The 23895-nt window shown below is 37.1% G+C and overlaps 1 protein-coding gene across 2 annotated transcripts in view; it reads right to left on the bottom strand.

Moving 5' to 3' along the window:
* Positions 1 to 22136, bottom strand: part of SHC3 (SHC adaptor protein 3) — an 84560-nt gene extending 62424 nt beyond the window's left edge. The window contains exons 1-3 of one of the 2 annotated variants that reach the window (XM_005307639.5): positions 21807 to 22136; positions 21157 to 21413; positions 19727 to 20825 (exon numbers count right to left, since the gene is read on the bottom strand). In XM_005307639.5, coding sequence (XP_005307696.1) covers positions 19727 to 20266 — 540 coding nt within the window. In that variant the 5' untranslated portion in view covers positions 20267 to 20825; positions 21157 to 21413; positions 21807 to 22136. Of the gene's footprint in view, positions 1 to 19237; positions 19682 to 19726; positions 20826 to 21156; positions 21414 to 21806 lie in introns of those variants that run through there. The other variant, XM_005307640.4, reaches the window with a different exon arrangement.
* Between the last annotated feature and the right edge of the window lie 1759 nt (positions 22137 to 23895).

The raw sequence follows: 23895 nt of genomic DNA, 5'->3' as shown, positions 1-23895 counted from the left end.
ACTCAGGGAATAATTTAAAGGCTACAGGGTTGATCAGGTGTAACTGAGAGCCTAATTTGGGCAGTATACATTTTACAACTGGTGTTGATACATGATCATAAAAGAACCCAGACTGATTCTCAGGTCCCAGGTTGAGTTTCTAGGGTTGGCAGTTACAAACATTTTGCATCCTGCCTCGACCACCACCAAGGAAGCATAGTCAACAGGTTGCTACCCTTTTAGTACTCAAGCCACAAAGCTACTTTGGTAATTAATGTTTTTAAATGGTTGTTTTAACTGAACATTTATTATGTTGAGCAGCTCACTAATTTGTACTGATGGCAATTGGAAAATACATTGCAAGTGACTGAATTTATTAGTAAGATTAGATCATAAAAAAGTAGAGATAATGCATCACAAAATACATTTGGTCATTTACTTCACAAGCAGATCATAGCTTAATTTCAAATATTTATGATACTTCATAGCATATCTTTCTAGTAAACTCTGTCTTTGTAAAACTAATGATGTCTTAGTCACATAACCCTTCTATAGCAATTGCTATTAAACTTTTGTGAAGAATTAGGGGGAAATCACTGATTTCTGTATTTTGAGACACTTCTCGGGTTATACAATCCAAGCCAATGCATAGGGTAGTCCTAGGCCTGGTGACTGACAGCTTATTGGGAACCTTAGAAGACTGGGCCTTCAAAGATATGGTAACAAGCCACTAGGCAGTGTTTGTCTAAAGAAACACAGTGCCAATATATCCTTTGACAGTTTTGATGGCAATAATATTGGAAATGGATTTCTAAGATTTGAAATAATTAGCAAAGAGGTGACCTGTTTTGTTATTCGTTGCAGGGTATTTTGCTCTACTTATAAAAATAGATACCTCTTTCACTCCAGACTGAAAGAGCTTTGAGAGTACACCATTGTCTCCAGAATGAATGTGCAATTGCTTTAAGTTCTTACGTGGCCACGTCTGCTATCCTTACTTGAGTAATAACTTATTCTGGCATTAGTCCCATTTAAGTCAATGGGATGACACATGAATTAAAGCATTACTCACTGTGACTTGAGGGGGGGGCAAATCAGGCCAAAGTGATTATCCCAAACTATTTAATTTATTTGAAATACATTTTTCTTGGCAGATGATCCCTCATAGATATGCCTTAAAGCAGTGGTTCCTCAATTTTTCCATCCTGTGACCCTATGTTATAAGAAAAGAACGTTTCAGGCCTCCCTCCCCGACCCCTCCATAGTTTTGAGATCCTACTTCCATCCAGCCAGTGTAAAAAGAGAGATTGGTCACGACCCCTAGAATGAGAACTCGTGCTTTACAGGCACTCCAGATAAAGCAGAATAGGAGAATCTCTGATCTGTTTTGTGGGAAATAATCTTTATAACGGGTAAATTGTCAAGTTCTTACTTAGGCAACCTCCTATGGAAGTCAGGGTTTGTCTTCTCACTTCTCAGAGCTAAATTGTGCCTTAAAAGGCATGTCTGTGAGCTGGATGAGATATGGAGGAGCTATGCTACAGCTGGAATCCCAGGAAGAATATTGGCTAACTCATTCAGACTCCCTCCTGAGGTTCTTAGGGAACATATGATGCACCAACACTTTGTCACACTTTAAATGGATAGTGTTCACTCCCCTGCATCTGGCTAGCACCTCCTCTGGTGAAGAAGTAAGTGGCATGGCCTCAAATTCACCCTGTCCTTTGCCACTAGACTCTGTGGTGGCTAGTACCACTGGCAGCATGGAACAGTGACTCTACATCACACTCTGACCGGCCCATGCACAAGGTGTAAGCTCCCTGCACTCTTCTTTACCTCCCACGTTTGTGAACCCACACACAACCTGGTGCTACATTTGGAACAGAAACAAATGTCCTATAACAATTAGGAGGCATTTGTATCTGGGATGTTTTAAAGTGGGTGGAATACGGGCCTGGTCCCAGATTGTGAATGGATCTATTGAGACTGATTGCAGATAATGATACTAGAAAGTATTGCAGGTAGAAGTAAGAGTGAAGGTCTGAGAGTAGGAAGTAAATGCAGGTGAGTAATAGCCAGACTGTTTTAGGTCAGCACTTAGAATTTAGTTTTTCTGGCACTTTAAGATGTAAATATTTGTCTTTAAATGTTCTATTTAGGTTCTAAGTGAGATGGCTATTGACACCTCCCCTATTTTGAGTCCAAATATATACATATAACATTGTACATTATATAGAAACAAAGTATTTATGTATCAGAGGAGTAGCCGTGTTAGTCTGGATCTGTAGAAAGCAACAGAGGGTCCTGTGGCACCTTTAAGATTAACAGATGTATTGGAGCATAAGCTTTCGTGGGTGAATGTCCACTTCGTCGGATGCATGTCAGTATTTATGCAGTCAGATTCCTTGACTTCTAATGGCCCCTCTTCACAAAGATGCACTGTGCCTCATGTAAAGAAACGTGTAAATTTGAAGAGAGCTGATTAGTTACAACTTTTTTAACTTGAAATTTTTTTGTCTTCACATCAAGACTTCAGCATATTTTCTAAGGGTTCAGCCATGCATCATATTCACATTGTGCTCTGGGGGGCGATGCAGCGGGGCATCTAGTCCAGGGGAGCTCCAGGCAGAATTCCCCCTGCAACTATAGAGGGTACAGGGAGAGGGAGCCGGCTGCTCCATTCCTTCAGGCAATGCAGCATACGCTCGCTGCTTTGCTGTTTGGTGCATAGGGTGCCACAGAGTACACTGAGGGAAGCATAGGGACTGCACTGTGACAGGCTCTTGCACAGGCTGGGGGAGATTTCTTGTGCATTCCCATTCCCTCCCTGTGCACCTCACTGAGTCATGCACTCACTAATATTGTGTTAATTAATAAATGTTCACAGCCTCATTCTGGGTGAGATAAAACGATTTATCTTGGTCTTATTTAATAGTAAAACAAGTGCCAACAACATATATATTTACAGTGTAAAAATAATAGCATGTAACACACTGGAGTTGAAAAGGGAAAAAAGTACTATTTAGTGTTTCCATACATTTGCAGTTTTTGGTAAATCTTATAGTAATATGTAATCATACACAAAAGTTTACAAGTCAATTTCTCATTTTCTTTTTCTCATTAAGGACTATATAGAATGCATGTTCTAGCCCAGACAGAAAACGCTAAGTTAAGATTAATTGAATAGAAATGGAACAGAAAATCTGAAAACAAGTCTTTAGAGTTTAACAACAAATGACTTGACCCCTTCAGCTGTGAATTTATTGTCACAAATTGCTCCAAATAAATAATGCAATATTGCAGTACAGTACTTCTACACTAGTTTAAACCACTATTAAATATTATTATCAATAGTTTTTCATGCCTCTTAAATGGAGAAAATTATCACAAAAATGCAGTCAGCTAACAGATGACATAGCTCTGGAAAAGGGGAACTAGTTAACTAGTTTTTTACTACTAACTAAAGTTGTACATAATACAATTACTAGCTTGTGCTAACTACAGAGAGAAAGAATGTAATCTATATGGCACATGCTTTATTAATCCTTAATTGGTGAATAGCAGTCTATTGTTTGACTGCCACATTCTATTTGAACGCCAGGATAGTTTTGCATAACTGTAATAGCAAATGGATTTAGGGGACATAGTTGCATTTTCTGTGGATGAGTTCAATGCCTCCCAGAAATCACTTTAAAAAAAAATCAATTGCTGCAAACGTTCTATAGTGTATGTATGCTTTTTTTTTTAAATGGTACCTCATTACTTTCATTTGGGCTTTCTGTGAAGTCTACAATTCGGCACTTTCTCCATTTTGTTCTCTGAACTGTCTGCTTGGTTTTCTGATAATGAGGTCATTGCTAAAATTATATTATTAAAATTGTTATGGAAAAGAGCTCTAGATTTAATTAGCATAGTAGAAATAGACAGCATTTTCATAATGGACTTCAGAGGGAAAAAGAGAGATTCCAAATTTTTTTTTAATCAGTCCAAGATATTTTTTTAAACTCACTTTATAAAAAACAGTGGATCTAGACAATAGCACTAGGAACTTTAGTATTTGTTTAATATCCAGTGTGCAAATTCTTTAAAAAAATCAGGGACAGTTTTAAAATTTTCACTGCATGACTGTGAGTCACTGCATATTATTTGAGGATGTGCTTTAAATAGCTTAAAAGCTTTTACAATTAATTTCCTGTGAACTCTTTTGAACGGGAACCTTGTCTTCATATGCATTTGTTCAGGTACCATAGGGCTCTGATCCTGACTTGGATCTCCGGGCTCTACTAGAATATGAATATTCAATAAGAATAATATCAATAAGAATAGATGCTGAGTGACTATACAATGTTTTTGTCTAGATAAATCTACCTTATGACTAATCTACTGAATCAGCTTCTGACCAAAGAATGACAGCCATGTTGTCCTTTCTAACATACAAACTCTGTGTGTTTAGTTGTTTAAATGATAAAAAGATTCAGCCTCCTATGACAATGCAAAAAGTTATCATAAATAAACTATAAGTTCCTTTAATTAATATATGGACTTCACACACACGCACAAATATATGATGTCATGGATCTTAAAAAAGCTTATTAAGAATAATTTTGTGAGTAACAGAACTATTTTTTGTCCTTCTAAAACAGACATACATATACATAAGTATCTTACTATTTGAGAGAAATCTAGGTCTCGATACTAATAAGTGAGATATCCACTTATTAAGAAGATATCAAGATTTACTAAAACCCTAAAGAGGATCAAAATAAGCAAATAAACTGTCACGGGAAAAGAGGGAAGGTCCTCTCATGGATCAGTAACTGGTTAAAAGGAAACAAAGGGTAGGTATAAATGGTTAGTTTTCAGAATGGAGAGAGGTAAATAGTGGTATCCCCCAGGGGTCTGTATTGGGACCAGTCCTATTCAACATATTCATAAATGATCTGGAAAAAGGAGTAAACAGTAAGGTGGCAAAATTTGCAGACGATACAAAACTACTCAAGATAATTAAGACCAAAGCGACTGTAAAGAGTTACAAAGGGATCTCACAAGACTGGGTGACTGGGCAACAAAATGGCAGATGAAATTCAATGCTGATAAATGCAAAGTAATGCACATTGGAAAACATAATCCCAACTATACATATAAAATGATGGGGGTCCAAATTAGTTTTTATCACTCAAGAAAGAGATCTTGGAATCATTGTGGATAGTTCTCTGAAAACATTCACTCAATGTGCAGCGGCAGTCAAAAAAGCTAACAGAATGTTGGGAATCATTTGGAAAGGGATAGATAAAACAGAAAATATCATATTGCCTCTATATAAATCTATGGTATGCCCACATCTTGAATACTGTGTGCAGATCTGATCGTCCCATCTCAAAAAAGATATATTGGACTTGGAAAAGGTACAGAAAAGGGCAACGAAAATGATTAGGGGTATGGAACAACTTCCATCTGAGGACAGATTAATAAGACTGGGACTTTTCAGTTTGGAAAAGAGACGACTAAGGGGGGATATGATAGAGGTCTATAAAATCACAACTGGTGTGGAGAAAGTAAATAAGGAAGTGTTATTTACTTCTTCTCATAACACAAGAACTAGGGAACACCAAATGAAATTAATAGGCAGCAGGTTTAAAACAAACTAAAGGAAGTATTTCACACAATGCACAGTCAACCTGTGGAACTCATTGCCAGGGGATGTTGTGAACACCAAGACTATAACAGGGTTCAAAAAACAACTAGATAAGTTCATGGAGGATAGGTCCATCAGTGGCTATTAGCCAGGATGGGCAGGGATGCAAAACCATGCTCAAAATTTCTCGGTTTTTCCATGGAACTTAGCTAATCTGTACAGTCCCTCCGCTGTAGGTGGCAATTCATGTAAAATTGTGTGCACTGGAGAAAGTGAGCACCTCTTGCAAGGTACTGAGTGACTCTAACTCTCACTGACTTCAATGGGAGAAGAGAGTGCAAAGCCCCTAAAAGGAAATACAGCACACCTCACAGAACTGGGCACTGGATAATAAAGGGATAGGTACAGCACATAGTTCAATGTCAACAGGAGATGGCAGTTTTGTATGCTCAATAAATAACACTTTTCATGTCTGGTAATATGGTTCATGAATAATCAGGCATAAAGGATTTATGCAGTAGAACCTTTTCATCTACTGGGGGAAGAGGTCCCAGAAGAATTGTTGTGTAGTGATGTAGAATATTTTCACCATACATTTGAATACATTTTCCCCCATGTTGTCAGGCTATTTACCCATTTCTTCCACACCTGGCTGTGCTCTTAACTGCTGAAAATTAAACCCTGTCCTTCATTTCTTGTGTCAGCAGATGCGGACAGGGGAGAACAGACTGGTTAGGGAAGTTACTACATAGCACACGAGCAGAGGCATCAGGGAACAAAAGGGCTATCCAGTAAACCTCAAGAAGAACTGCAGAGACCCTTTACCAACTGGTATATCTCTGCAAATCTAACTACAACCTCAGGTCTTTATAATGAGTTAGTGGCTTTAGATTTGTCCCCAGTGAAATGGTCTAACACCATCTCAAAACTAACACATACTGATAATTCAGTACCACTTAAAAGAGAGAGGCCATGGAGTCAGTTAATGACGGAGAGTACATTTTGTCTCATCCCTAAAGGGCAATTCCTCTAAGTCAACACTAAGGTTTCATTTCATTTCATGTTAGAGATGAAGTACTGCTGAGAAGCAAATTTCAGCTCCCAGTTCTGAAAAATTTCTAATCTTTATTAGTGTGGATAAATACATGTTCAAAATAAATTTGGCCTGAACACTTCAGAACCCTATTCTAATCTTTTTGTATTTCCTATGTTTGTGTACATGAATTAAAATCACTATCACTATAGCTCAAAAATACACATGCAGTACAAAAAAATCAATGGGTCACAATTTCACTAGCTGCCTCTATAACTGCACTCACAATTTTGCATATGCAAACTTTTGTTTGTGCATTTTTTCACCCATTTTTGCATGCAAAAACTTAGTGTAGATTTTGACATGCACATATTGGACAGTTATAGATCTACCTATTTTATTTTATGTAAGCAAATGCATTTTGCATCATGCATCCAAGTTTTTCTACACAAATATCACCTGTGGAAAACTGCACATGCAAAACACTTTAGTGTGCCAAATTTCTGATGCAATTTTCAAGTCACTCTGATTATCAAGCAAAAAGAAGAACAGGAGTACTTGTGGCACCTTAGAGACTAACAAATTTATTAGAGCATAAGCTTTCGTGAACTACAGCCCACTTCTTCGGATGCCTGATTATCAAGGAGTGTGAATGTAAAAAATATGCACTATGTAATACTGTATCAGCAATGTATTGTTTATTCTTCATTAATGCATACTTAAATAAGATGAACTACTCTGCCACAGTTGTCAGAGTATTTTGTTGCCCACCAACCATCTCTGACAAGATACATTTTCTTAAAAGCACTGTGCAGATTAGTTCTAGCAGCTTGTGTCACGCATCAGAAATCCTTTAATATGAACATGCAAAAGCTTCTGCAACCAAAACATTTTGCTACAATAGAAGATCTTAATGACATATGTTAAACCACAAAAGTGTGCAGTATATCTAGATTTATTTAGTATTAGTATTGCCGCAGAACCGGGCAGCCCTATTCATGGACCTGGACCCTATTGTGCTAGACGATGAACAAAGACAAAACAAAAAAGATGGAATTTGCTCTAATCTAAACTTGTTATTCTGAACATCATCAGACAATACAGTGGCAAAATGCCTGAGTCCTATCTGTGCTACAACCTCTCCCACTTTTACTTTCAATGTAGCTTCAAAGGTCATAATGAATTTTGGATCCTGAAAGTGCCAGAATAGATGCAGCTCAAATGTAGATAGTAAATCCAACCTGTACTCATACTTCAGATGGTTTGCAAAATTCTTGTCAGTTTTTTTCACTGGGCAAAAACAAAAATTGTTAGCGAGCACACTTTTTAAATGTATTACTCATGTAGGGCAGTCAAAAAGTTTAGTTCCACATCACAACAACTTGGCTGTATATCTTGGGCCAAATTCTCTGCTAGTGTAAGCTGTTGAAACCCTATTAAATTCAATGGCGTTAAACCAGTTTACACTGGGGTCAGGGTGGATAAAAATCAATGGTGTTTTTTTTTAAATTAAAAAAATGGATTTTTTTGATAAAATGCTTTTTGAGGGGAAAAAAACCTATCTAAAGATAGTTTTAATTAAGATACATTATAGTTCAAAGATACCTCATAATGGAATAGGGATTATAAATTCTACTTCTATAGTATGAGACAATATATTCATGTAATGTTTAAAAAAAGTTTTGTAAATGAGTTCCAATAGTTCATGGATTAGGGACCCAATCTTATGGGGTTCCAGGAGCTTCTGTACAGATTATTTAGGTTAATCTTTCTATCTACCCAATGGGACTCAGTGCTTAGTCTAGAACAGGGGTCAGCAACCTTTCAGAAGTGGTGTGCCGAGTCTTCATTTATTCACTCTGCTTTAAGGTTTCGCGTGCCAGTAATACATTTTAACCTTTTTAGAAGGTCTCTTTCTATAAGTCTATAATATATAACTAAACTATTGTTGTATGTAAAGTAAATAAGGTTTTTAAAATGTTTAAGAAGCTTCATTTAAAATTAAATTAAAATGCAGAGCTCCCCGGACCGGTGGCCAGGACCCAGGCAGTGAGAGTGCCGCTGAAAATCATGCAGTTGTGATAAAAAATAAATAGCTGAAATAGGCAGTTCTTCCTTTTACAATTTCACCTTTAAAGTAGTACTGAATGTCAGTGAATGCAGTGAGTAATACTAAACGAGCAGTATGGTAATAATAATTAAATAACTGCATTGACTTATTTTGTTTAGGAGAATCCATCTCAACATACAGGATTCTGAAGACTATCGACCTTCAAGATCACCATCATTTTCTATAGTTTCAGAGTTATCTGCCAATGATAGCGTTTCAGTCACATCATGTATGTCACACAGCCACAGTATATCACTTGTAGCAAAAAGAAAAAAAAAAACATCTCTATCATCCAGAAACAACCATAGATAAGTTTGTGATAAGAACCAGCAGATTACAAAAAGAGGTAATTGATGAAAAAATTGCCTGGTTTGTTTATGCAACAAACTCTCCTTTCCGTATGATTGAGAACCCAAACTTCATTAACATGGTTCAGTCATTAAGACCAGGATACAATCCACCCAACAGAACAGATGTCGCAGGCAAATTGCTGGATAAAGTGTATGAAAGAGAAATTGAGCAGTGTGCAAAAGGTCTAGAGGGTGAAATTGTTAACCTGAATCTTGATGGGTGGAGTAATGTCCACAATGATCCGGTTGTATGTGCTTGTCTGACAACTGAAGAAAGGAATGTCTTCCTTACAGAAACAATTGATACATCAGGAAATGCACACACAGCAGAATACTTACAAGAGGTAACAGTAAAAGATATAACAAACTGAAAAAAAATTCAAATGTCTAGTATGCAGCTTGGTCACAGACAATGCTGCAAATGTATCCAAGATGAGAAGATATTTAGAAGAGAGTGCAGAGAGTCCCAAGCTAATAGTGCTCATTTGGTGCACCTCCTAGCCAAAGACTTTAGTGTTCCAGAAATAAAAGTTAATGTTGTTGAAATTGCAAAATACTTCCGAAACAACCACTTTGCAGCAGCTGCTCTGAAAAAAGTGGGAGGAACCAAGCTAACTCTCCCACAAGACGTGCGATGGAACTCAGTAGTGGACTATTTTGAGCACTATATCAAGAACCGGCCTAATCTGATGACAGTTTGTGAACAAAATCATGAAAAAATAGATGACACTGTCACAGCCAAAGTTCTCAACATTGGGCTTAAGAGAAATGTTGAACACATGCTGAGTACCCTGAAACCTATTTCAGTAGCCTTGAACAAAATGCAGGGAAATAGCTGTTTTTTTGCTGACGCTGTTGAAATTTGGAAGGAACGGAGTGAGATCTTAAAAAGAGAAATATGCAGTGACAGAGTTAAATTACAAGCATTAAAAAAACGAATGGGACAAGCACTATCTCTAGCTCATTTTCTTGCAAATTTTCTCAGTACTCGATACCAGGCTCAAACCTTAACTGCTGAAGAAGAGGAGTTGTCTATGACATGGACATCCAGCAATCATCCCTCCATAATGCCAACTATAATAAACTTCAGAGCTAAGGGTGAACCATTCAAGAAATATATGTTTGCTGATGATGTTTTAAAGAAAGTCACACCAGTGAACTGATGGAAGTCACTTAAGCACTTGGATTCAGAGACTGTTGAAGTGATAATCTCAGTTTTAAAAGCAATAGCTTCTTCTTCCGGTGTAGAAAGAATATTTTCTTCCTTTGGACTAATTCATTCCAAATTGAGAAATCGTTTGGGACCTGAAAAAGCAGGAAAGCTTGTTTTTCTTTTCCAGATTATGAACAAACAGGAAAATGAAGGTGAAGATGACTGAGTTAGCTGCAGAAGCCAGTATTTTAAGTTTCTCATGTTGACCCGGCTGACATAGTCGATTTAATTTTTGTGTTGTTTTTTTTAAAGATTTCATTTAACTATTTTAGTTAAAAACAATTTTAACAAAAACAAACCTGATATAAAAAAACTTGAATGTTTAACTAAATTCAAAAATTCATATGCTTGTTTTGTTAAATTATTATATGTTTGCGGTTAAAGAAAAAAATCCAGAATACATAACGTTGTCGTTTTAGTTACGGTAAATAAAACAATTTACATGTGTGTCTGGTGATGTTCTCCTTCTAATACATGGCAAGAAAATCCCCAAAATATTAATGATTAACCTGTTGAACTGGAGATAGTTCACCTCCCAATGATTTCATAAGTATCTGCTTCAATTACCTTTGGTAAATGAAATAACCAACCATCATTCATTTTCTGATATAGCTGTAAAACTAATCTGAAAGTTTACAAAATAAATCACTTTAAAAATGTATAGTCTGTACCTTCTAAAAATGAAACCTATATCTATCTCTGAGTTGTGATGAATATGTATTAAGGTTATAACAACCAACAAGAATGCACTTTTATGTAGAAATCCATGATTAAATCGAGTCTTCCTGACTAGTGATTTAATTCAGGATTTAAATCAATTTGATTTCAATCAAATCCACCCTGGCTGAGGTGAACTTGCCTTCTTGTCTTTTTCGATGTGTTAGAACTGTCACCAGCTCTTACACCAATATCAGTGCTTTCAGTACACGTAAGCACACGTACGCATGCACGCACACACGCAGAGATGTGCAAATAAAACTGATCTTAACACAAATTAAATAAATTAAAATAAATAACAGTTAGGAGAAGTTATCTATCCTGGGCCCAAATCTAATTCAGATTTCAGTCAAACACTAGAAGTATTTAGCTTTTCCTTGTCTGCCATGAGAATATCTTTGGGCTTGATTCTCATTTACAATAAAACCACTCTAGCAGGATAAGAAAACTGAGAGCACTGTAGCCTAGTGGATAGAGCACTGTGAATTAAGGGAAGAGAGGAGGGATAGCTCAGAGGTTTGAGCACTGGCCTACTAAACCCTGGGTTGTAAATTCAATCCTTAAAATGGCCATTTAGGGGATTTAATTGGGGATTGGTCCTACTTTGAGCAAGGGGTTGGACTATATAACTTCCTGAGGTCCCTTCCAACCCTGTTATTCTATGATTCAAGTCTTAGAAGACCTGGGTTCTGGTACTGAACACATCAAGCTGTCACTGTTTTAACAACTACATTGTATAGTGCTTGCAACACAATTCTTCATTTAATAACTTTTTTTTAGAAGGAGGCTCACAGACATGCACTTTAATTGTTTGATCTTTTCTCCTGACTGCTGCTTAGATTTTAGATAGTATTAAGTTAAAATGGCTGATGTCTTATTTTACTATAAAACATGGCATCTGCCCTCACTGTGAGTCATTCGGGTTTCTGAGGAGGTGAAGAGAAAAGGATCTATTTAAAATGCTTGGACTACAATACCTGTTGCTGCTTAACAGGTTCCTGTGCAAGTCAACAAGAAGAGTTTTGCTTTTTACAATTACCTTATTGTGGTGATATGGCGTCGGAGATAGTGAAGATGTTACACTTTACAAACAATAAAGGCATTTCTTGGTATATAATTCTGTACTAACAAATAAAAGGGTAATAAAAGCAGATCAGCATCGAGATACATGCAGCATGCATACTATACAGTGTACGGCATTTAGAAGACCTTCAGGGAACAGACAGGATTTATTTTCTTTTTTGTTCTTGTTTTTCTTACTTCCTGGATTTGTATAATTTAATGTATTTCCCAGATTTGATTTAAAATGAAAAAACAAACAAAAAAACCTAACTTCTGTGCAAGTATAAATGTAATGGTGTCAAGGGGAAGAGATTTTTAACAATTTTCTTATCATCTCTTACATTATCATCTTTGGATCTGTTCCTTGTCTTTCACTGCCCTTTATCTTAATGTATCTTGTTTGCTGTGCAGGTAGGGACCTTTAAATCTTTACGCTGATTTCACTATATACATTTCAGTGTTGGCTGGGATTCTTAAAGCAGGCTGATGAAGTTAGGCACCTAACTCCCATTGACTTTCAGTGGGATTTGGGGGCCTAATTCCTTTAGGCGCCTTATAAAGTAAACTTTCCAAATAGTGAGTCAGATATTAAGCCATAGCAAACTGACACATGCAAATTGGTTATACTGGGCCAGATCAGATCTTCAACCCCACAGAATGAATAAAGAACAGGAGTACTTGTGGCACCTTAGAGACTAACAAATTTATTAGAGCATAAGCTTTCGTGGACTACAGCCCACTTCTTCGGATGCATATGTGCCACAAGTACTCCTGTTCTTTTTGCGGATACAGACTAACACGGCTGCTACTCTGAAACACAGAATGAATAGAATCTACACTAGATCTGGCTGGAATGGCTGGAAGTAGGAGCAGTGCCAACCTACTCTCCTTCAAACCTCTGAAATTCATTCCCTGGTCACATCATGCAGTTGATTCTCCATGGACACGATATCAGGGGGTAGCCGTGTTAGTCTGTATCTACAAAAACAACAAGGAGTCTGGTGGCACCTTAAAGACTAACAGATTTATTTGGGCATAAGCTTTCATGGGTAAAAACCTCACTTCTTCGGATGCATAGAGTGAAAGTTACAGATGCAGGCATTATATACTGACACATGGAGAGCAGGGAGTTACTTCGCAAGTGGAGAACCAGTGTTGACAGGGCCAATTCAATCAGGGTGGATGTAGTCCACTCCCAATAAGAGACGAGGAGGTGTCAATTCCAGGAGAGGAAAAGCATGGACAGGATAGGCTGTGTCAGTTTTGAAAAAAGGGAAGCGTTGGGGAGATACCTGCACTGTGTGATACCATCTTCTGGCAAACCTGCAGTGTTTCCACTGGAAATGTCAGCAGGATTTAACACTGACATTTTCAGCATTAGCTTCCACTCTATGCCTTAAAATGGAGTGAGAATAGGGTATAGGTAGTCTGCCAATTGAAGTAGGCTCTTCAATGGGGTATGTTGCCAGGGGACAAGGGCATAGGTCCTTGAGTAGTACGGAGGAAAGGAAGAGACTCTGCACGAATGCCCATATAAGTGGAGGGCTGTGCCTCTTTTAATCTTTAGCAACAGATATTTAAATAACCTGCACAGAATTGCTCTTGTGATTGTGATGTTATCTGAATGTAGCGAAAGTAATCAAAAATCTAATTTCCAAAGGGGAAAAAAAGGGCATCTGGGTGCAGATTTGCCACCTAAACTAGTTAGTTTTATTTGGGTAGTTTATATTGTAAATAATCAGCAGGATTTCATACTGACCTTTCTTTAAACATACATAATTGAGACTGTATAAAAGAATCATAAATATGAAGAAACATGCTGAAACTTCTACAGCATTTTGTGAATCTAGAGATCAAAAGTTCTCACTGGGGGCCTGATCCTGCAATAATGAAGTCTATGTATGCTTTGCTTTTGACCTAAATGGTTGCTAGCAAAGTACCTGGTGAGTAATAATCTCTGATTGATGGAATAAAAACAACATTACCATTATGGGCTGTCATCTATGATTTCTGCCCATAGGGCCTGATCCAAACTCAGTGGCCATCTTTCCATTGACTTCAATAACCTTTATATCAGGTCCATAGACACTAGATCAGAACCAATAAGCTCAATGGGAATTTGGACTGAGCAAGAAACACAGGGTTTACTTAACTGTAGACAGTCTTACCATTCAAGCAAAAGCGAAGACTACAGATTGGCCACAAAAGGGTTGTAGAATATTAGAAAAATTAATCTCTGAGATCAAAGTAGTTCTTTTTTAATTCTGCCTTGTCCCCTACCCAAGTTTTTGAATTCAGAAAACAAAACTGAGTTGCCACCCTTCTGGTGTTTTTCGAAAAGCTCCAGCACCTGGAGTCATGTGATTAAATTTTTCTTTAAATGAAAGCTGAGAATCTCATGTAAGTTTCTAGTTCTCATGGTTGCTGAGAAAAACTTGAAAACATGAACCCTAAAGACTCAAAAACACAAAAAGAATCCAAAATATATTTTAATGTCATGATTTTAAAGCCAATCTCATGATTTTTTTTTGAGTCCTGGCTCACGATTTTTCAAAGATTAGGAGGTGGCAATAGTGGAATTTAAAAAAAGGAATTCACCTTCATCCCTGTTATTATCATAAGGACAAATTTAAAACTTGGTCTGGAAACATGCACACAAACCCCACATTTGGATTTGCAAATTGAATATTTGGGAATTGTGTGCCTAATTACTTGAATTACATGTACAAATACCTATTGAATACCCAAATTTGGCATGTGATAATTTAGAGGCTGCCACTGAAAACTGGATCTATAGTTAACATGCTTAGTACCAGTTATTCTGTAGTTAGTACAGGTGCATCGTGCTGGACGTAAGGAGCAATGAAAAGCTGACCAAAAAAAAAAAAAAAAAACCCACCCCACACAATACTGTTATAAAGAAGAAAAACAAATTTAGCATCAGCCAAATGCAGCAGGCTGCAACAAACAAAAGCAAACCAAAAACTCGTGTTTCAATTTTACTACTCTACAAATAAAACTAAGGGCTAGATTGTAACTTTGATTATATGCCCCTGCAAGGCAGTAAAGGAGAGTAAGAATACCCCTTCCCTCACTGCCTGAGCTTCCTAAGAGTAGGTAGGCAAAGACTCACCAGAACAACTAAACGGATACAGAAGTTGTTATAATCTGCTGCTGGTGTAGGCCAGTAGCAAATTATTGCCCACTACAGCATAGGGGAAGAGAGGGAACTGTGCCTCAGAAGCGTAGCCCTTAAGTACAATGCCTCCCATGGAAATGAAATGGGTGGTGCAGTTTACACGTCAATCCCTTTTCAGAGCTGTGTTTAAAGGTATGATTTAGTCCCAAAAGATGGAAACAATTCCCTAAATTCAACAACTGCCTGCAGAATGCTGTTAAAATCTCGTATAACCTGCTTGTGGTCTGACATGGATCCTCCAATAAGATCTAAATGGATGATGATGTATAAGCATTACCTTTCCTCTAAACACATACAGCTTTAATTTTACGTATGAGAGTAGTCACGTTGATTTCACTGGGACCACTCCTGTAAGTAGAAAGAACAGGAGTACTTGCGGCACCTTAGAGACTAACAAATTTATTAGAGCATAAGCTTTCGTGGACTACAGCCCACTTCTTCGGATGCATCCGGATATGGATATGCATATGGATATGCATCCGAAGAAGTGGGCTGTAGTCCACGAAAGCTTATGCTCTAATAAATTTGTTAGTCTCTACGGTGCCGCAAGTACTCCTGTTCTTTTTGCGGATACAGACTAACACGGCTGCTACTCTGAATCCTGTAAGTAGAGTTAAGCATGTGTGTAATAGTGTGTATAGGATTGGGACCTAAATTTGGTTACACTTTCAAATTGCTACACAAAGAAGTATCCACCTGTTTCCATTTCAGTTTTAAAAATTTTCTCCCACTCAAGACTGCAGTGTGAGTGTGGTGACCAAATTTATTAGATATCATTGCCAATTAGGCATTGCACCTATGTATTTTTGCAATATGATTTTAATGTACTTTGAAATGTTTGATCATTCAAATTTTTGTTTGTGGTGTCATGTTTTATCCCTTATATCTGGAACTCTGGTCCCTTGATCTGAAAGACTGATCATATATTTGGGTTTTTTTAAGACCTGGTTTACATAGTGCTTTTTCTATGGTTTATCCACATTAACTGGCTTGTTTTTATGCCTAGTAAAGCACTTTTGGGTGCACTGCATGAAATGTTTTCAATATAATAATGGATTATAATGCAATATTATAGCATTTTTTGTTTTGTTTTACTTTAAAACTGCTGAAGGCCACTATTTTAATCTCATCGGTACTTATTACAAGACTAAACCACAGGTTGTTTAAAGGCTAAGATCTATTTACTTCCTATCGTGATTGTTGACTGTGTTGTCAGTTAAATCTACAAATAAATAAAACATCTATGCCATTATCACAGTTAAGATAATCAGTAGACTTCTATAATTTGAAACAAATGAGTTTCATTGAAACACTTAACTGCTGTTAGTTGTTAGATTATGCAGTTTTACACTGTTTTATTACATGGATTTATTTTTCTAACAATATGAACATTTGTAATCACTCTATATTAAAATTAGGCTCTATAACAGAAACCATTGAGATCTTCAAGGACATCCATTACTACAAGCCATTTTTTCTTTCATTTTTTTCATTAATTCACAAGTTGTTAAATTGTTCACCAATGGTGTAAGTAGAATACCAGTGCCCTTCAGTATTTTGTCTCCATACATGTCTGATGTCAAGAAAATGAACTAAAAAGTCAAATATATTTTGAACAACTATAATTTATTACACAACCTTTTCACTGTGTTTGTGATGAAATTTTACCATTAAAAAATCCATAATCCACATGAAATTCACAGGTAAAACAGATTATAGATAGCATCTGTAGTTTTAAGTCCAAAAAAATTCCACCACAAGAGAAGATTGTATCACAGCTCCTGTGCAATATAAATCCTACCCATTTTTAAATATTGCACTTATGTTGTCCATTTCAAAATGGACAATGTGCACAAGCTTAAAAAACTGGGATAGCAATAAAGTCTGGCAAAAAAATGACCAGTCTCATCACTGAGGAAAATATCTGCCCATTTTTCTTTTGCAAATTATATGTTGTTTATAATTGTGGACTTGAAAAAAAGCAAATTGAGGAAAGGGCATATATTTTATATTGCATATAATACACATGTACAGTTCAAGTCAACATAGGAATATTGCTCATTGTACTTGGAGATGTTCCAACATGGTTTACATCAAACTGTCCACTGGTGACATTTTGCCCTCCTCCTTGAATAATTTCCACATTTCTGATGTGAGTTAATGAAAAATACTAACCCTATGCCAATACACACATACAATGATAAAAGCTTTACTGGTTAACAGCAAATCTAATTTTTGTGTCATTTAACTAATGGCATATGGAATGCTCAGCAAGGCATATGGTACTAATTAAACACTGTACAAGTCCCCCAGATATTCAATATAGCCATGAGGTATCCAAAGACTGCTTCCCTTCAATGTACATTATCTATGTATTGATTTGATGTTTTGAATGCACAAAAGCCTGGGGAACTAACAGTGTTTAATGATGTGGGAACTGCACTTCTGTTCTTATCTATGTGAATGCTGCAGTTGCTGAGGAAAAAAATTCAGAGAGACTTAATGAACAGGCAAATTATTAACTATGATGGGTTTTAATTTCATTCATACATTATCCTTTGTTTTTTATACTATTTTTAAACTTTCTTTTGACATTTACAATACATTTTTATCTATGAGTGAGTATTCCAGACAGCAAAAAGTTAAAGATCTCATCATCCTATTTTTAATAGAAATGCTAAACATCATAATGTTATACATTTTGATTACATATAAAACACAACTGAAATATAGGCTGTTTAATGCTAAAGCTATTTTTTTTTAAATATCCCAACATACTGGTTAAAGCATGTGACCCTAGCAGCATAGAGAGAACATTAAATATTCGTTCGTTTTTGAGAGTTCACTTTTATTTTTTAAAAAATCATTCCTTTCATCTCTTTTCAATCAAACTCAAACTTTTCAGTTTCTTCTAGCATGCTTATGGTTAATCAATCTACATATTAGCTCAAGAAAATAAGTGTTGTATTAGTTCTGCTTCATAGTTATTACTTTTGATTGTACTTGTAACAGTGAATTCCAAAAGCCAGTAACTTCATGTTTCTGATGATATCTTAAGCAGAAAAAAATGGATTAAGTTTCATGAGCTAAGATGAGGACAGTATATGATCTTTTGTTAACCAGAATATTGTCACACAAGAGAACAACAGAGACCCGCTACTTTAACATCCAAGTGTCAATTTTACCAAGAGACTTCTTGCAGAGTAACAGAAAAGCAGTGTGCATTCAGAAAGGTGATACTAATTCATTTTCCTTTATGTCTCATGGTAAGTTTGAGACTGACAAAGAATGACAGTACTTTTTAAAAAGGGTTTTGAACTTGTTAAATCTATCATCAATCAAAAACATACTTCTCAAAACTCCAATTGTTAAAAAAGTGCTCTATTTTTAACATTGCTTACCTCACATTATTCTAAATTCAGTGTAGCTTTAACTCATTTAAAACATTGTGGATTAAACTTTATGCTGTAATTTTTTACTCGCTGAATAAACTGAGATAAAAATAAATCTACATTCTGCTTACCACTGTTACATAGTAATTTAACTCTTAAGCATCAGAGCTGTTACATATGTAAGAATTTGTGATTTAAGAGGGAATTTTGCACAGTATAATTATTTTTATACCTACTATGTGCTATGTTTGAAAACATCAGCTGGAATCTTCCACGACAGAGATACTGCATGCACCCCCTTCTTACCAAAGGTACCATCCTTTTTACTGTACATTTTAAATGCTTTCAAAAATACAACAGTATTAGCCTGGATATTTATGGTTCACTGCTCTGGACATAAAGCATAAATGAACTGAAAAGAGAAATAACGTTTAAGGTAGCCAAATCCCTGTTATGTAAAACGAGTCTGCATTTTGCCTGCACTACTGAGATAAACAATATCCTTATTTATGGAATGAGACAAAACGGTAATCTGTGGTTTTCTCACCATGAGATTGCAAATACAACTTCACTCAAAAATGCACTTTTCTTTGAAGTAATTTGTAGTTTGAAATATGGTGCATGATAAACAGGTCTCACGTAAAGGTGTTTCTCCTTCCTCCTGTATTACAGATTGCACCAGACATATTGAAAATCTATGTATCAGAGACGTACACAATATGCCAGATAAAACCAAAAACCTGAATTCAGAAAAACATGGAATGTAAGAAAAACAGCTTTTTATCTTGAGAAATAAAATCTTCTACATAGCTGTAAAACATGCTAACTGATAGAGCCAACGTGCCTGTTTCCTCTTCTCTAATATAACAAATTAACACTGCTTTCTAATCCTGCCTTTCTACATTTGCATTCTATGCATTCCACAGAAAAAAGAACATACAAATAGAGATCCTTTCAGCTTCACTAGTCTGTCATCAAAACCTGCAGAGAAATTTTCATTGATTAAAAGAAGAGAATGGAAGGAAAGCAGACCAACCTTCACAATGTACGTCACACCAGGTCCCAGGATCTTCTCATTTGAGTGCAGCCACCCTCGGGAGGGTTTATTGACAAAGCTGCTACTTTGATTCCAGTCTTCACCTCCCAGGTGCATTTCCTCTGACCGTGTTTTTTTTCCTGTACTCATCTTGCTCATGTCCTGCTGAGAACACGGAGTGGCAGAGACAAGGTTACATGTGTTTTCTGAAGCCCCTGCTGCTGAGCTAGAAGCACTCGAGCTTCCCTGCAATTTGGAGACAGCAAGCTCCTTCACTGCAGAGGAGAGATTTTTGATACCCAAAAGGCTGCCTGTGTTGGAGAGTTTCAAGTGGGACACCTTATGGATGAGGGTACAAAAGGTGGTGGGTCCATCTTCTTGGTCTTTGCGGAGAACTTCAGGCGAGACCAGGTATGAAGGTGCTGTTGAGGTCGTAGCAACTGCTGAGACTTTGCTGTTCATGGACAAATTGTGAATAAGATCATCAACTGATGTCACTGAATCATTCCTGAAGCGGTTATACTTGGTACGCTGAAGCATGCCCTTCTATCTGGTTTCCTGCATATGTTCTGGCAAATCTGATGCCAATGCAGGAGATGCCTGTGCTAACATAGCAGGCGATTCATAATAATGAGGACAGAGAGTAAATTTTGGCTTAAAAAGAATAAAGAGTATAAGGAAGTGCAAAAAAATTTTTAAATAAATTTATGGTTCCACGTTAAGGTTGGGTGAAGTAATAGTTTTCTATGACAGAGATCCCAGTCCTGCTTAGAGCTGCCAAGTCGCTCACAGCAAAAGCATGACTCACACAAATGAGAAGGACCCTTTTCAACAAAAGGCTCAGTGAACACTGCAAATCACTTCCTGTAGCAAAAAAAAAAAAAAAAAAAAATATCCACCCACTTACAGCACACTAGCACCAATCAATTCTCAAATTTCCTTTTCCTGTCTTCTCAAACAGATATTTCCTTCCAATCTTTAATTTTTCCCCTTTTTCTTACCAAACACAAATACCTCTAAATATCTGTATTAATTTAAAAAAAAATACTCCACTCTATTCTTCTGTTAAAACGTTCTTCCATATCACATATTCGTCAATCTGTTAAAAAAAAAAAGGTCACAGTTAGGTATCAGATATTATAACAATGCTTCAACATACACAAACAAAACAGGATTCATATATCTTGAAGGCTTTCAGAAAATCTTGACATACAAAAGCATTCAAAAAATTGGGTGGACATACTACACTAAAGAATATACTCATTTTCTTTCACAAAAGCAGCCTACCAGCCTTAACAAATACCTTTGTGCCAATGCCGTTTCTCACAAAAACTGTTACATCAAAGTTTTTGTACAGAAACAAATCCTCCTGCCCTATATTATTCAAGAGCAAGCTTTTTCTGTTTTTAATGCAGTGTTACATGAAGTACCTGTGTCCGAAGAAAAAAAAATTTCTGATGTACGGCAGCAGGCTTACGAAATATGCCTTCATTCACCATTGATCTTCACTCTAAAGCAAAAACTGTAAAATGGATCTTCAGTACAGTTGAATATTTGGCTTAGCTCTGAAAAATTAAGAAATACCAGAGGAATATTCAAAAGTCCTTATAGCAGCATACTGATGCCCTGCAGTAAAGAATATAAAATGCACTAGCTCCTGTGAAGCATAAATGCCAGTCAAAAACACCTAGGAGGAATAAGAAAATACATATAAATACTGAAATTTGCATTTCTTTTCCCTTTTATTGTAAAAATCCAAAATGTACAGTATAATGAAAATACAATGCAGATTATAAACCATATGGCTCTTTTTTGTCAGCTGGTCTGCTTTGCAAATTATGGATTTTGGACATTATACTGCACTGTAAGAAGTGAATTCAGACAAAAGAAGTTTAACGGTTCAAGTTCTCTTAAAAGAATCAGTATAGCTACAGCATATTTTTGAAGGAATTATCTTGAGTGATTCCCTCCCTTCCCCCATGACTAAGGCTGCAGTACATGAAGTACAAATACACTAAAACAGCTTTAAATACAGGTATTTAATTAGAATAATTTATGACACATTAAGTTAAGTCAGCACCTCTTATCCCAGCAGTGATGAATAATGGAAATGTCCTATTCAGTGTAAAAACAGATTTCTAGTGATCTGCAGAATAGCCTTTCATCACCACACTGCAAACCTGCTACAGTATCCACACAGCATTCATTTTTCTCTCCATCCTGCTAGCATAGCAACAGCAAATATACACATCATAGATTATTTCTACTGTTCTCTAATGCACAGAAAACCCTGTCATTTCCAAATGGCTCTCTTCATTAGAAGCAGATAAAAAAAAAACCTGCAAAATGTGAATGAAATTCTGTGTATGTGAATGAAAGGACTGGCTAGCATACCAACATTTCTGTGAATGAAGCAAGGCCTTGCAGCCTCTGCCAGGCAATCCCTTGGGTGCTAACCATCCCAGCCAATAAGAAACAGCTTGGATGACTCATTCAACAAAGGCTTGCTAAATAGTGGAAGATTCCATTTCAAACACAGGCGGGATCTTTCATACAACAACCTGAGAAAAAAAGGCTGCTTACAATGATCTAAAGATGACTAGCACAATTGTTTTGCAGTAAAGATATTTCACAACTAAATGTAAGGGATTTTTATTAGGATGGGGGTGTTAGCAAACCTGTTTTCTTGAATGTGTATTTCACCCCAAGACATTCATTCAGCTGTTTCTTTTACATCAAGGACAGCAACATGAATGCGCCGATTTTGTTTGATTTTTTGATTGCTACAAATGTACATTGGCAGATTCCAATTTTTACAGGTTTGCCTTTAGAGATCCTCTGTTTTGTATTAGCCTTTTGAAAAATTGAAGCTAAATATTTAACCCTTTGGCAAACTGGGTATTTTAAAATAGTGTCATCTGTAGTCCAGTGAAAGAGAGAGGCAGAGGAAGGGGTAGAGAGTGAGAGCTTATGGACTTTTAATGCACTGACAGCAGATCCTTTTCTGAAACTGACCTAGAGGGTATAGAAATGTTACCAAAGCAACTAATGAAGGCCTAGCTCTTTTGAAAATCTGGTCCTGGGTGCTGCACTGAGAGCTGCTGAGTGCTGAATACTTAGTAGTCTGGCCCTTATTTCAGTGTTGAATGGGAGCTGAGCCCTTTTGAAAATCTGGCCTCAATTGTAAGTAGTGAGCACTTGAAAATCTGGCCCCACATAGCTCCTGGGACTGATAATTGTATAAATCTTTCAACCACACAATTGGTTCAAATCCAGTTCAGGTGAATAGTGATCAAAAGTCACTCCTGAAGGATGGTCTGATTCTCATTTACACTAAGGATCCTGTATACTGCCCTGGCAGTGCTATAGAGAGGCCTTCAAGTGGGCATAAATTACAATTAAAGACCACTTTACAGAGCAGTGTAATGGAATCTTATTGTAAATGAGACTAAAGCCTTAATAATTGTTTAATGGTTTAACTGATTTAAACTATTCTCTCTCCAGGAAGCAGTAATTTGTTACCCTCATCTTCATAACCTGCCACATTTTATGGAGCTCCATGCGTGATAATTTACATATGCCCACAAACATCTGTTTTGGAAACACTGTGTGACTTTACTGCCAGTGAAAGGTGTTGGATTGAGAGTACATTTCCCTTACAGAGCTCCCTGATAGTGGGTGGCAGGACCTTATTCCATGCACCCCTCAAAAGGAGAAGGCAAGGACTTGGCGGGAACCAGAAGCAGCCTGGGGGAAGCTTGGGATAACCTAAGGAGATGTTGGGCAGGAGAGAACCTGGGGGCGAGGGGGTGGCTGCTAAGGGATGGCATTAGGCCCTTTAGCTCAGGTCCTCTCTATTAGCTACTATCCCTCTCCTGTCTCCCCTGCTATTCCCCATTTACCTCTGCTCCACACAATGGCTCCTGCTCCTCACTTAGCTCCCACCAGTGGCAGTAGCTCCTGCCTCACCTTCCTTCCTCTCAATAACTCTTGTCCCTCCTTTCCCCCCAGTAACTTCTCACTGCCCTGCCGGGGCACTGGCAAGGCTCCACCTGCTGAGAACCAGCAGACAGGGCTTCTCAAGCAGGTGCTTGGGGCGGCCGCTCCGGAGAGGGTCGGCATGTCCAGGTATTCGGCGGCAATTCGGCGGACGATCCCTCACTCCACCT

This window comes from Chrysemys picta, chromosome 6, assembly GCF_011386835.1.
Source record: "Chrysemys picta bellii isolate R12L10 chromosome 6, ASM1138683v2, whole genome shotgun sequence".
Taxonomy (NCBI): domain Eukaryota; kingdom Metazoa; phylum Chordata; order Testudines; family Emydidae; genus Chrysemys; species Chrysemys picta.
The sequence above is the reverse complement of the archived record's forward strand: the minus strand, read 5'-3'. Positions and strand labels throughout refer to the sequence as shown.